General features: G+C 40.1%; 1 protein-coding gene across 3 annotated transcripts in view; it reads left to right on the top strand.

Moving 5' to 3' along the window:
* Positions 1–8,973: 8,973 nt before the first annotated feature.
* Positions 8,974–13,633, top strand: part of Acss3 (acyl-CoA synthetase short chain family member 3) — a 231,985-nt gene continuing 227,325 nt past the window's right edge. For 2 of the 3 annotated variants that reach the window (XM_060378011.1, XM_060378010.1), the window contains exon 1: positions 8,974–9,368. In XM_060378011.1, the coding sequence (XP_060233994.1) occupies positions 9,073–9,368 (296 nt within the window). In that variant the 5' untranslated portion in view covers positions 8,974–9,072. The remainder of the gene's footprint in view (positions 9,369–13,633) is intronic. The other variant, XM_060378009.1, reaches the window with a different exon arrangement.

The raw sequence follows: 13,633 nt of genomic DNA, 5'->3' as shown, positions 1-13,633 counted from the left end.
GCCATCAGAGAGACTAAATCAGAACGACCCTGAGATTTCACCTTACACCCATCAGAATGGCTAAAGTAAAAAACTTGAGTGACAACACATGATGGAGAAGTTGTGGAGAAAGGGGAACCCTCCTCCATTGCTGGTGGGAATGCAAACTTGTACAACCACTTTGGAAATAAATCTGGAGATTTCTCAGACAATTAGGAATAGTGCTTCCTCAAGACCCAGGCAGCTATACCATTCCTAGGCATTATACTGAAAATTTGCTCAAGTACACAACAAGGACATTTGCTCAACCATGTTTGTAGCAGTTTTATTCATAATAGCCAGAACCTGGAAACAACCCAGTTGTCCATCAACAAAGGAATGGATAGAGAAATTGTGGTACTTTTACACAATGGAATAATACTCAGCAATTAAAAACAAGGAAATCATGAAATTTGCAGGTGGGACCTAGAAAAGATCATCCTGAGTGAGGTATCCCAGAAGCAGAAAGCCACACATGGTATATATTCACTTATATAGACCTATAAGCTAGGATAAACATACTGAAATCTATACACCTAAAGAAGATAAACAATAAAGAGGACCTGGGGTAAGATGATCAATCCTCACTCAGAAAGACAAATAGGATGTACATTGGATGTAAGATAGAAAAAACAAGTAACAAGACAGGAGTCCCTTTGTTTCCTAATTTTTATTTTTTAATAATCTCAGAGAGCTAAGAGACTTAGGTACATATTGGCCAGATGACTGTGCTGCAATCATCCTAAGAACTGAAATAGAGCCTTAGTCTTCTGAAAGCACTTTTTTATGATCTTGTGATTTGCTGAGCATAGTAAGAGTCTTAGGGTAAGTAACTGCTAATTAATCAACATATGTGGGCTAAACATATATTAAGATGATAAGATAGGTTAACAAATGCACTAGAAAAGTGACAAAGGAATGAACTTCAGATCTGCAAATGAAAAAGAAAATAAGTAGAAATTAATCATTACAGACACACACACACTCTCTCACACACATACACACTTTTGCAGGTAGTTCAATTAAGAAGATAAGTGAAAGTCTTCAGAAAGGGTTAGCACACATCCCCTCCCATCTGACCCCAGTCTCATTAGGACTACTTGCATCCTCTTCTTCTGTGGCCTGACTAGGCCACCACTGCAGGGGAAAGTGATCAAAGACCAGGTAATCGAGTTCATATCAGAGACAGCTTCTGTTCCCCTTACTAGGGAACCCACATGGAGACTGAGCTCCCCATGAAATACATCTGAGCAAGCAGTCTAGGTCCTCTCCAGGCATTGCCCTTGGTTTTGGCATCTTTGTCAAAATTCAGGTGTTCATAGGTATGTGGCTTTATTTCTGGGTCTTTGTTTTGATCCCATTGATCTACCAGTCTGTTTCTATTCCAGTACCATCAAGTTTTTTTTTAACTGTTGGTCTATTATAGCTTGAGATCAAGGATGGCGATATCTCCAGAAGATGTTTTTTGTACAGGATTGTTTTAGCTATTCTGAAATTTTTGTTTTCCATAGGAAGTTGTGAATTGTTCTTTCAACAAGCAAGTCTAACACTTGTATGAAAAAAAGTTTCAAGTCTCTGAAGAAAGAATTAGAAGAAGATATCACAAGATGGAAAGATCTCTCATGCTCTGACTTGGCAGGATTAACATAGCAAAAATGGCCATCTTATCAAAAGCAATCTACAGATTCAGTGCAATTCCCATCAAATTACCAATATAATTCTTTACAGACCTGGAAAAAAATTCTCAACTTCATATGGAATAACAAGAAACCCAGAATTGCTAAAACAATCCTCTACAATAAAAGATCTTCTGGAGGTATCTCCATCCCTGATCTTAAGCTGTGCTATAGAGCAACAGTAATAAAAACTGCATGATACTGGCATAGAAACAGAATGGTGGATCAATGGAACTGAAAAGAAGACCCAGAAATAAACTCACAAACTTATGGACATCTGCCAAAACCTTTCAATGGAAAAAAGATAGTGTCTTCAACAAATGGTGTTGGTCTAACTGGATGTCTATATGTAGGAAAATGCAAATAGATTTATACTTATCACCCTGCACAAAACTAAAGTCCAAGTGTATCAAAGACCTCAACATAAAACCAGACGCATTAAATCAGTTAGAAGAAAAAGTGAGGAAGTCCCTAAAACTCATTGGTACAGGAGACAACTTCATGAATAGAACACCAAAAGCATAGGCTCTAAGAAGAGCAATCAATAAATGGGACCTGATGAAACTGAAAAACTTCTGTAAAGCAAAGGACACTGTCATCAAAACAAAACGACTGCCTACAGATTGGGAAAGAATCTTCATCAACCTTATCTGACAGAGGGCTAATATCCAGTATATATAAAGAACTAAAGAAGCTGAAAAGCAGCAAACCAAGTAATCCAATTAAAAAAAAGGGGAATAGAGTTAAACAGAGATTTCTCTGTAGAGGAATATCAAATAGCAGAGAAACACTTAAAGAAATGCTCAACCTCATTAGCCATTAGGGAAATGCAAATCAAAACGACCCTGAGATTCACCTTACATATATCAGAATAGCCAAGATGAAAAACTCAAGAGACAACACATGCTGGAGAGGATGTGGAGAAAGAGGAACCCTCCTCCACTGCTGGTGGGAATGTAAACTTGTACAACCACTCTGGAAAGCAATCTGGCACTTTCTCAGACAACTAGGAATAGTGCTTCCTCAAGATCCAGCCATACCACTCCTGGGCATATATCCAAAAGAGGCTCAAGTACACGATAAGGACAGTTGCTTAACCGTGTTTGTAACAGCTTTATTTGTAATAGCCAGAAGCTGGAAACAGCCCAGATGCCCCTCAACTGAAGAATGGATGGAGAAATTGTGGTACATCTACACAATGGAGTATTACTCTGCAATGAAACATCAGGAAATCGTGAAATTTGCAGGTAAATGGTGGGACCTGGAAAGGATCATCCTGAGTGAGCTGTCCCAGAAGCAGAAAGACACACAGGGTTTATACTCATTCATATATACATGTAATATAGGATCAACCTGCTAAAATCTGTACATCTAAAGAAACTAATCAAGAGAGAGGACCCTGACTAAAATGCTCAATCCCCATCTTGAGAGGCAAAGAGAATGGACATCAGAAGAAGAAGAAAACAGGAAACAACCTAGGAACCTGCCACAGATGGCCTCTGAAAGGCTCTGTCCTGCAGACTATCAAAACAGACACTGAGACTTATGGCCAACTGTTGGGCAGAGTGCATGGAATCTCATGTAAGAAGTGGGAAATAGTAAGATCTGGAGAGGACAGGAACCCCACAAGGAGAGCAACAGAACCAGAAAATTTGAACACAGAGTTCTTCCCAGAGACTCATACTCCAACCAATTACCATGCATGGAGATAACCTAGAACCCCTGCACAGATGTAGCCCATGACAGTTTAGTGTCCAAGTGGGTTCCATAGTAATGGGAAGAGGGACTGCCTCTCACATAATCTGATTGGCCTGCTCTTTGATCACCTCCCCCTGAGGGGAGAGCTGCCTTACCAGGCCACAGAAGATGACAATGCAGCCACTCCTGATGAGATCTGATAAACTAAGATCAAAGGAAGGATAGGAGGACCTCCCCTATCAGTGGACTTGGGGAGGGGCATGTGTGAATAAGGAAAAGGGAGGGTGGGATCAGGAGGGGAGGAGGGAGGGGTTTATGGGGGGGATAAAAGTGAATAAAGTGTAATTAATAAAAAAATGAAAAAAATTGAAAAAAAAGAAAAAATAAATAAATAATCAAAAAAAATCTGTACAGATTAATATTGGCCAATTTTATACCATACCCATACCAAATACATTCTTACCTTTACTTTTTTCTTTCCCGAAGTATTTCCAATAAATGAGGCATGTGCTCTCATTTTTCACATAAACTAAATCACTTCATTCTCCCTACATTTCCTCTATTTAAACTACATTTCAGCTGAGATCTTCATGTTATCTTTGAAGCCCCCACACTATTACTCAAGTTTGTGATACATTAAAGCAGCTCTTATTTTGAACCTCAGACGGGAGTACATACCATGCTTGTCTTTCAGGTCTGGGTTACCTTATTCAGAATGATCTTTTATTAATGCCATCCATTTGCCTCCAAGTTTCCTGATGTTGTTTTAAAAAAGTAGCCGAGCAATACTCCATTGTGTAAAATTTCCACATTTTCTTTTCCCATTCTTTGGTAGAGGGACCTTTAGGTTACTTCCAGCTTCTGGTTTTTATGAATAAAGCTGCTATAACATAATTGCTTTTATTAATTATTTGAGAATTTTATACATGATATTCTGACAATATTCACTCTCCCTCAGATATCCACCACCTCCCTATCCATACAACTTTATGTTCCTGTTCTCTCTCTCTCTCTCTCTCTCTCTCTCTCTCTCTCTCTCTCTCTCTCTCTCTCCTTCCCATTCAGTTCAGTTTGGGTTGGTGGCAGACCACTCTTTGGTATGGAGCCTGCCCAGATACATGAAAGGTCGCACCATTAATGGAAACTGTTTCTTCCCTTCCCATTAGCTATCAAATGAGCTCCTCAGCTAGTGTCCAGAATTCGTAACCACCTCCTCCCCTCATTTCTTGGTGCATTGGTTAACTTTTGTCAACTTGACACAAGCTGGGGTCATCTGGGAAGCTGTAACCTCCACTGAGGAAATTCCTCTGTATGATTTGCTTGTTGTCAAGTCTGTGGGGGGAATTTTCCTCATGAATGATTGAGGAGAGCCCAGTGGACTGTGGGAGGGGCCACTCTTGGACTGGTAGTCCAGATTTATAGAAAAGCTGCTTGAGCAAGTCATGGGAAGAGGACAACCTAGTAAGAAACATTCCTCCATGGTCTCTGCTTTAGTTCCTGTCTCTAGCTCAGGCCATGTGTGAGTTATTGGCCCTTCAAATGTGAGCTGTCTCTCCCCATATGCCCTTCTCTCTCTGTCCTCCCAGCCCCCACTTTCATCAAATCCATCCAGGTCTGTTTTCTTTATAGCCATTGGTGGGAGGTGGGAAACAGAAGAAAATTTCAAAAACTAAAATTTACAATTTCATTATATATTATAGTTCACTTCAGAACTTTGAAAACTATTTTAGCCCACAAATGCTAACATATTTTATAAAAATGCTTTGCTGAATCACAATAAGTCTTCAGTGTCCCTGTAGGCTTCGATTGCAGCTCAGCTTGTACCTGCTTCACAGATAAGTGCTTTCAGCAGATACTTCCACTTGTCACTCTTCAGTCTGTTCAGGAACCAAGCATACAAGAGTCATAGGGCAAATGGTTAGCATTTCTGATGCTTTCCTCTGGTTAGACACTTTGTTTTTGTTAAAGTTAGGCAAAGATATGATCTGCATGGCTAGCAGTGCGTACAGTCAGGGCAAGCCAATAAAAGTTTAGACTCTCTCCCTTCTCTACCTTTTGTAGGGAAGTCCATTGCTAAATAAAAGATTATGAAGTGGAAAACCAGAGTGGCAAATTGCTGCATCTTTCTTCATGTCCTTTCTACTTCTCTGTTATCCAATGTGTTCAGCCACTTTCCTTAGGTGTTTTACGTTCTGGGTCTGGTCTCCTTCCACTTCCTCATGACTTTTGAACAGCTTCCACTCTCTCTACTCTTTGTACGCTACACCATTCACCGTTTTATTTTTTTTCCATTTCTACATTATATTGTGTCTTTCAGATAATAATCTTTGAATCAATGTATCTTTGTTTAAGGTATTTTATTTTATTATAATTTTTTAAATTTTCTTTTATTTTTTCAATATTTAGTATTTTTGCCAGATGATATCTCCTTCAGAAATAATATATGCTGCCTTACTCTTGGGAGCAGGTAATATTAATTCCTCCATATTGTTTGAGGTATTTTAAATGTAATCTGGAATAGCATTTGAATTGAATGTTTTGTACATATCAAGAAACACATAGGGCACATGTAAAAACTGCAGTTTCACATGATTTAAGTATTGATTATATCTTCCCAAACTACTTAAAGTATGATTTTATCTTTTGAAATAGTAAAAATATTGCATGCATGCTTAAATTAAAATCATGTTTTTGGAAATAGTGTGATTGCAAAGTTTTACATACCTAAAAGATTTTTTTTGCATGGGGGTTTGTTTGTTTATAGACTTTAGTGCTATTCTTAATTAGCTTGGCTTGCTATTCCCCTAGTACAATTTCTACATATTTATTATATCTCATGTAAATCCATAATATCAACTTCAGATTACAGATATCAACTTCAAGTTGATCACAATATCAACTTCAGATTACAAAAATTACAACGTGGTTAAGTTAGTGGAACTTTCCAAATTTTAGCATGTCCTATTGTAGTGTTGGCACTATGACCAAAGAGACTCAGCAGTGCTTATAAACATTTCTGTGCTTTGTGCTTGGTTAGCAGCCTCCACCTCTGTATCTAAGGGCCAAATATTTGACCAGAAACAGGTTCTCTCTACTCTGTGCACTAAGGGAAAAACTCAAGATGATGGGTTGGTGTCTCCAGGGAAAGTGGTTTCATTTGGAAACAGAGATTTTTCTTGCCTATGTTTTTGAAATCAGTTCTCCTGTTTGACAGACTGCGCAGTCATTCTGATGTCCAGAGAAATCCAGGGCTCCACGTTCTGAGGTATTCCAGATGGTAACAAAGAACTCTGCTTTCTTCTCAGTAAGCAGCTGAATCCAGCTTCCTCCTTGCTCTTTTTTAAGACATCCACTAGGAGAAGCACTTTCTTTCCAGCCTTTCACTTGGTTTCTTCTCCTCTTCAGCTCTTTGTCCTTGCGGACTCTGTAACAACACTCTTACCCAATAAGGTTCATATTTGGTGTGGCGTCACAAACAAGAACACATAAAAATATTTAATTGATTGTTTTTAGTTGAAAGTATAAAATGATCCCCTTTTATGAGACTGTTTTTATGAGAAGATAATCAACCAGGCCTGAAAACTGCGGTCTCTGGAATCAGATTCCCAAACAAAGACGTATGTGGCACGAGACAAGGTGTGTGATATGGAGCAATAAAACTGCAGTGTGGCTTTCCTTCCCTCTCCCCTTGGGGTTGCAGGTGATTTGTGTCACTGTCTGAGACCTGAATATGCGTATATGGGTGTTTTGACTGCCTAGACATCTGTGTACCACACATGCTTGGTGTCTGAAGAGGTGGTGAGCCTCCATGTGACTGCTGGGAACTGAACCTGCGGTGTCCTTTGCAACAAGTGTTCTTAACCACCAAGCTTCCTCTCCTTCCCAGTGTCCTGGCTCTGAGTCTCATCAAGGTTTGAATGCTGTAAACTCTGCAGTGAGTTTCCCTGGTAAACATGGGGATGATAGTTACCACTTCTTGCACAGTTCTGAAAAAAAAAAAAAATCACAGGACCATAAGGTTTTAAAAATGCTAAGCATAGAGTATGCTTACAAAATTTACCAACAACTATCTAGTTCCTCCCTTCATATCACTACCACCAAACCATCCATACATAATGTAGGCATTTGTATATCATTTAATTGATTGGAACATGGTAATAATTTGGGTTCCACCCAATTCGTATGTTATGGGGCAGCACTGGGTGGAAGAAAGGAGGAGCAATGAGATGGAGTGGCCTTTGGCTAACACGATGCCAGTCTTCTACTACCAGATGTCACTTGTTCTAAGAACTTTTTGAAGAATAAAAGGTGCCGTAGGTGGGTAGGAAAAGTGTAGTGTCTTGCTTCTCAGTTAAAGAAGATAGCTGGAGTGGTTGGTTAAAGTAATTTTTTTTTCTGTCTCACATTAGATTTATGCCCATTCTGTTTAGCCTATTTCTCCACATCATTTTCTCCCTGCAAGATCATTTGTTTACAGCTTCCTAATTTATGGTTCTTTACAGGGTCAAGGGCATTTCACCATTTCTCAATTAAGACTTGGGAGTACATTATCTTTACATTCTAAGGTTCAAATATTGTGACACTAAGAAAGACTATACTTGACACTTTATTAAAGCAAAAGATTGCAAATTTCACTCCTGTGAAAGACAGAGCCTGAAGAAAGCTAAAGCCAGGCAGGAATTCATACCACCTGTGTGCTCTGAATTTTCTCAACTTCATCTTCTTCGGATTCATTTCATCCTCTGATTTGTTTTGGAATAGCTTCCCCAGAGGTAACCCATCACTGAACAGTTCACCCACTCGAGGAGGACATTACAGTGGCATCTAGTCTCTTCAGAGTTACGCAGTGGTTATCACATTGCATTCCATTTTAAAGTATTTTCTTTATCACAAAGATATCTCACCGCCCAGTGTCCTCTGAAAGAGTGAGGAAAACTCTGAAGGGGCAAATTAGAAAGGAAGAAATATGCCAAGTCCTTTGTGCCCCTGCCTCTAAACTCGTGGGGTGCAAGGCAGGTGCCTCCTGAACCCAGCTGGGCTCTTTTCCCCAGTGGCAAGCCTGTCAATCACTCCTGGAAGCACTTCCCCAGCTCTGCTGTGTTACCCTCCTTCCAAGCCTCCTCTGGGTTGCCAGGAAATCCTGGAACAAACATTATCCTGGAACTGCTTGTGGTTTTAGTAACTGGGGTGTGAGTTGAATTTCAAACAAAGAAATAAATGAGCAAAGGAAAATAATATCCCAGGGCCTCCCTGTTATGTTCAGAGTTACGTGATTTTGCTGTTGGACAGAGACACACGCTTTCTTTAAAAGCAGTCATTGGACCCTTTTACCTTGTTCTTGGCTTACTTATGTGTGTCTAAGTCCTCCTGAGGACACCCTGTCAAATGATAAGTTACTGTCCTGGGTTGGAAATGCCTGTGAAGAGTTGAATTTACAGGATGAGGCAACTCAGTTCTTATAGACCTGTCCGTTTCCCCAGGTCTCCGCTCCGCATGTTGCTTTCCTATTGGTTCCAGGTCGGTTTTTATTGTGGACTTCAGTTTGACTTCTAAACTTCTAGGCTTTGGGCTCACCTCGCTGTTAGTCCCCGCCTCCTGCAGGCTCCTTTCGGGGCTGGTGCTACTGTCCGCTGTCCGGAGAGTAAACTGCTGGGCCTGCAGCTACAAGCAGAGAGAAAGTATGAAGCCATCCTGGCTGCAATGTCGCAAAGTAACAGGCGCCGGGACGCTTGGGGCGCCCCTGCCTGGGTCCCCTTCAGCGAGAGGAGCCGGTGCTGCCCGAAGGGCTTTGGTGGCGGGTCTCGGGGGCAGAAGCTGCAGGGCTCTGACCACAGGCAGTGGTGGTGAATACAAGACCAACTTCGCAGCCTCTGTGGCAGACCCTGAGAGGTTCTGGGGTAAAGCTGCGGAGCAGATCAGTTGGTACAAGCCTTGGACCAAAACGCTAGAGAGCAGATACCCTCCTTCCACTAGTTGGTGAGTGATGTCTGAGTTAACTCCCGTACCTCCTAACTTCTAGGAAGCTGAGGCTGGAAGGTCTGGGACCAGGAATCTAAAGTTTTACCGGGAGAGAAAATCAAAATTCAAGATTCCTTCAGCTATTTGTATGGTTTGTTGGTTTCACTCTCGTCCCTATCCTACAATCTCCTTTTGAAGTTCTCGGTTATTTAGTATTACCCCAGTTTCACACAGATATTTACTTACAGTGGCCCTGCGTGGCTGCGGGATGTTGAGTGACCAAAACAAAGGCTTATCAAAACAAAGGCTTGCCACACTTGGACTCTGTTGACTGGCCGAGGAGGTACTGTGTAAACAAAGAGAACATGCAATTGGCTGGGGATTATGCACCTGCCTGTTGTGAGGAAGAGGGTTGAAGAAAGTCTTCAGTAAAATGTAACTGATCAGGGTTTGAAGAATTAGACCTTATCTTCTCAAGGCTGAAAAGAGCTTATTTTCAAAGTTCAAGGGTGTAGAAAAACCACTGCAAGCAACTGACACTGTAATTGTGTTGGCTGGAAAAGTGGGAAAAAAAGGGACTGTGGTAAGAAAAGGCTTAAAAGGTGTCAAACAGCTGGGAGTATGCCCAAACCCATTGCCTTGTTGTGCATATGACACTCAAGCCAGGACTGCCCTAGGCCTGGTAGAGGTCAGGTGATCTTAGGGTTCGTGGTAAGAAGAAAGCTTTCCTCTTGAAATTTCAAGTATAAATACTTTCAAAACTGTTTTCATATTACAATAAGGAGAATACACTGTAGAAGTGATTTATAGGCTTTGAGAGTGAGGTCCACCGTTTGTGAAAAAAAAAAAAAAAAAAAAAAAAACTAAGTGGAATTTCTAGGTGCCTAGCCCTTTAAGGCTGTGGTTGCTCCCATCTGCTAATCATTAGGAAAGGATATTATCTGTAAAATTCGAAAAAGCACTACTGAGCAGATGAGGGAAATGCATTGGTCAAGCTGACATTTGGTAATTTGGTGGCCGACTTTCTTCTCAGAGCTGAGAATCTGTAATGAAATCCAGAGGACTCTGAGTCGGTCTGTGTGGTCATCATGCCTCGTCCCCTCATGTTTTTGTTTTGAGGAAGTGTTTACATGATGTTTCTTTCAAATGTAGTACCTTGCCCCCTTGCCACCCACAACTCAGCTCATTTTTCCAGCAGCATTTGATTGATTCAACTTTTGTGTGCTGACAGTGAACCGGGCAGTAAGTATACGGCAATGGGTGAGCAACGGTATTTGGCCTATGGAACACATGGCCTGGTTTTGAGTTCTTCCTCTCTGAGTAACTGGCTCACAGTCAAGTGACTTAATCCCTGTGCTTCACTGTGTTCTCAAAACAAATCATAACTCTGAAGATTGGCTGATTAAAGGATGAAGGCTGAGGAACCTTGTGGACTGGACTCTATAATTGTTGTTAGAGGAAAAGCTATCTTTTTTTTTTTTAATTTTCATATTATAATCATCGTAGGGACAGGAAGTTTTCCTAGTGTCCTTCGTATCACAACAGAGATGGTCACTTGAGGTTGTTCTCAAAGATCAGTGTTGCATTTATTTATCTGTCACAAAGTACTGTTCTTTAAAATCTTATGCGGCCACCTTTGCCACAAAACCAACATGCAGAGATTTCAGATAAGAGGTCACTGGGAACTGGTGAGACGACTCAGTGGCTCTTGATGTCAATATTGATGGCTTAAATTCAGTCCTGGGAACTCTCAGGGTAGAAGGGGAGAACAGACTTCCAAAAGTTTTGTGTGTTATCTGTACCCACGCTATAGCACACACACACACACACACACACACACACACACACACACAATTCAGGCAGTTAGAGCAGTTTTACAAAGAGGTTGCTGGGATACTGCAAGTGAAGACTGAAGATAGCCAAACAAGTCTTGGGTAATATTAATGATGTAAGAGAGAGACTGGAGTGATTCCAGGGGCCTAATGAAATAGTGGAAAAGGAACAAATGCATGTGAACGGCAGAAAATAACTTAAGATGTGGATCTCCTTTCAAAGAACCATTTTTCTTCTTTAAACTGTAGTTTTTAGCCTAAATTTTCTAAAAATTGTGCACATAAAATAGCACTTTTAAGGAGAGCTGTTGAAGAACATCCTCATATGTAAATGATTTCAATACATCGCAGATCACTAGCATTTGCTAATGCTCCACCTGAATTATTCATCTGTGTATTCATCTGCGAGTCACGGATTCTTACCTCTTTCATGACATCCTAGATGATCAAATGAATAACATTACTTTTTAGCCTATATAAGTTCAGAGGTTTGATTCAGGCTTAGTAAATCATTCGGTTGGCATAGCAGAGTTGTGGAAGGGGACAGAGGTGGGTTTCATTCCGTCGATGGCTTCAGTTTGAGTTACTATTATTTTACCATATTGTTGTGTAATTTGCAGATGTTCCTGTGATTTCCAACAAGGCCAAACACAACAGACGTGAATGTTCTTAGCCACACAGTTCTGTGGCTAGGACAGAGCTAGCACATATTTCTAAAGATGATGGTGAAGTAGCAGGAGTCTTAGGCAAGAGGTGTTTTACTGCTGTGTTTGAAGAGCAAATGAGTGTAATCATGAGTTTATGTGAGGCAATTTCAGCTGTGTTCTTAATCCGAACAAAGAGGGATTGCTCTAGGGAACGGCACTTTCCAGTTGTCGCTGACAAACGGTGGCACAGTCTCTGATTCCTGGGTGCTACTACAAACCAAGTGTGTTTTCTTGCAGCAAAGGGCTATCCTTTCACTTTACTAATCACAAAACTTTTCTCAAAATGTGCAGGCTTATCAAAGCTCTAACATATGTGGCATTGCAGACTCACTTCTGAAATGACATCATGTTTCCAATATCTTACATGCACAGGAGTTCAAACAGGAGACAGAAATCTTAAGGACAACACAGTGACTTTGCAACCTAAGTGAGGGACTGAAACACATCTCCACCCTTGTGTGCCGCGATCTCTGAACAGTAAAGGTCAAAATTAAACAGGTGCTTTAAACTTGCAAAACAACAATAACAAAAAGATAACCCAACAAACAAACAGGTATCTTCATAGTTCTATCATTTTTTCTTATTATTGATACCTTGCTTTAAGGGTAGTAAAGTCTCTGTTTGAGAGACTCTCATTGGAGAATTATAGTCAGAAGTGAAACAACTATAAATTCTAGTAATTTTTCCATTCTTGGAAGACAACAATGCATGTCTAGGTTATTGTTTCTTTTTCTGATGAAGAGACATTATTTTACCTATTCTGAAACTGAAATATAAATGTCCTTCTCTGAAGCATTAGGCAATTCAGTTTTTCAATTTAGATTGTATTTTCCTTTCTGGTATATCAATTGATTCCTTTCTATAGAAGTGCCAAAATTTAATTTTATTTTGGTTTTCTTTAAACACCATTCAGTATTGATATTCTCAGTATCTGGAGGGTGATGCAATGGCTCAGAGGGTATAGGTATCACCAAATGCGGCAACCTGAGCTCAATCCGGTAAGAGGATAAAATCAAATCTGAAAAATTGTCTTCTGATCTCTACAGGTACACTTTGGTATATTCCACAATCAAACAAATGAATAAATGGATAAATAAATAAATAGATAGATTTTTTTAAGTGAGAATCAAATATGCATCATTATAACCAAAAAGTAAAAGACTGGATTTAGAGTTCTGCAAAAATTTTAAATCTAGATTATCATTCACATAGTGGAAATAGTGTGTTTTGAAAACATGCTAGGTCCCCATTTCTTACTTGTTTTGAATTTACAATAGTTTAATCCTGCTAAGCCTTAAACTGGCTCAGAAGAATTAAAAGATACCAATCTCTCACTCGCTGCTATGTTTACACTATAGAGAAAATGATGAAAGAGATAGTAAAAGGATTCAAGATAATGTACAAAACACATCATTACCAAACTGTAAAGGGGAAGATTTGGTGTGACTACCATGTAGAGGGCACAGGAGATATTTGTATGAGCCTGTGTGTACCAAGGAGGATTTAAGGAAAATGCTAGCCCTGCAACACTAGATCTTAAAGTAGAACTCTGAAAGATAGCAAGACATTTATGAGTGGTAAATCCATGGAGATAAGAAGGTCCCGAGGCCCTTAGGGGATTGGTAACAGCATACCAGTGGCTTGTAGAAGTTTTTCTGAGTTGGCAGTGCCTGATTATCAAAGTGAGTTGCATGATGGCTTCAGAAGGTCTGGAGTAGCTAGCAAGTAAAGACTTTCGTAGCTT

This window comes from Meriones unguiculatus, chromosome 2 (genome assembly GCF_030254825.1).
Source record: "Meriones unguiculatus strain TT.TT164.6M chromosome 2, Bangor_MerUng_6.1, whole genome shotgun sequence".
NCBI classification, from domain to species: Eukaryota; Metazoa; Chordata; class Mammalia; order Rodentia; family Muridae; genus Meriones; species Meriones unguiculatus.
Note: the sequence above shows the minus strand (reverse complement) of the source record. Positions and strands in the feature narration are given on the sequence as shown.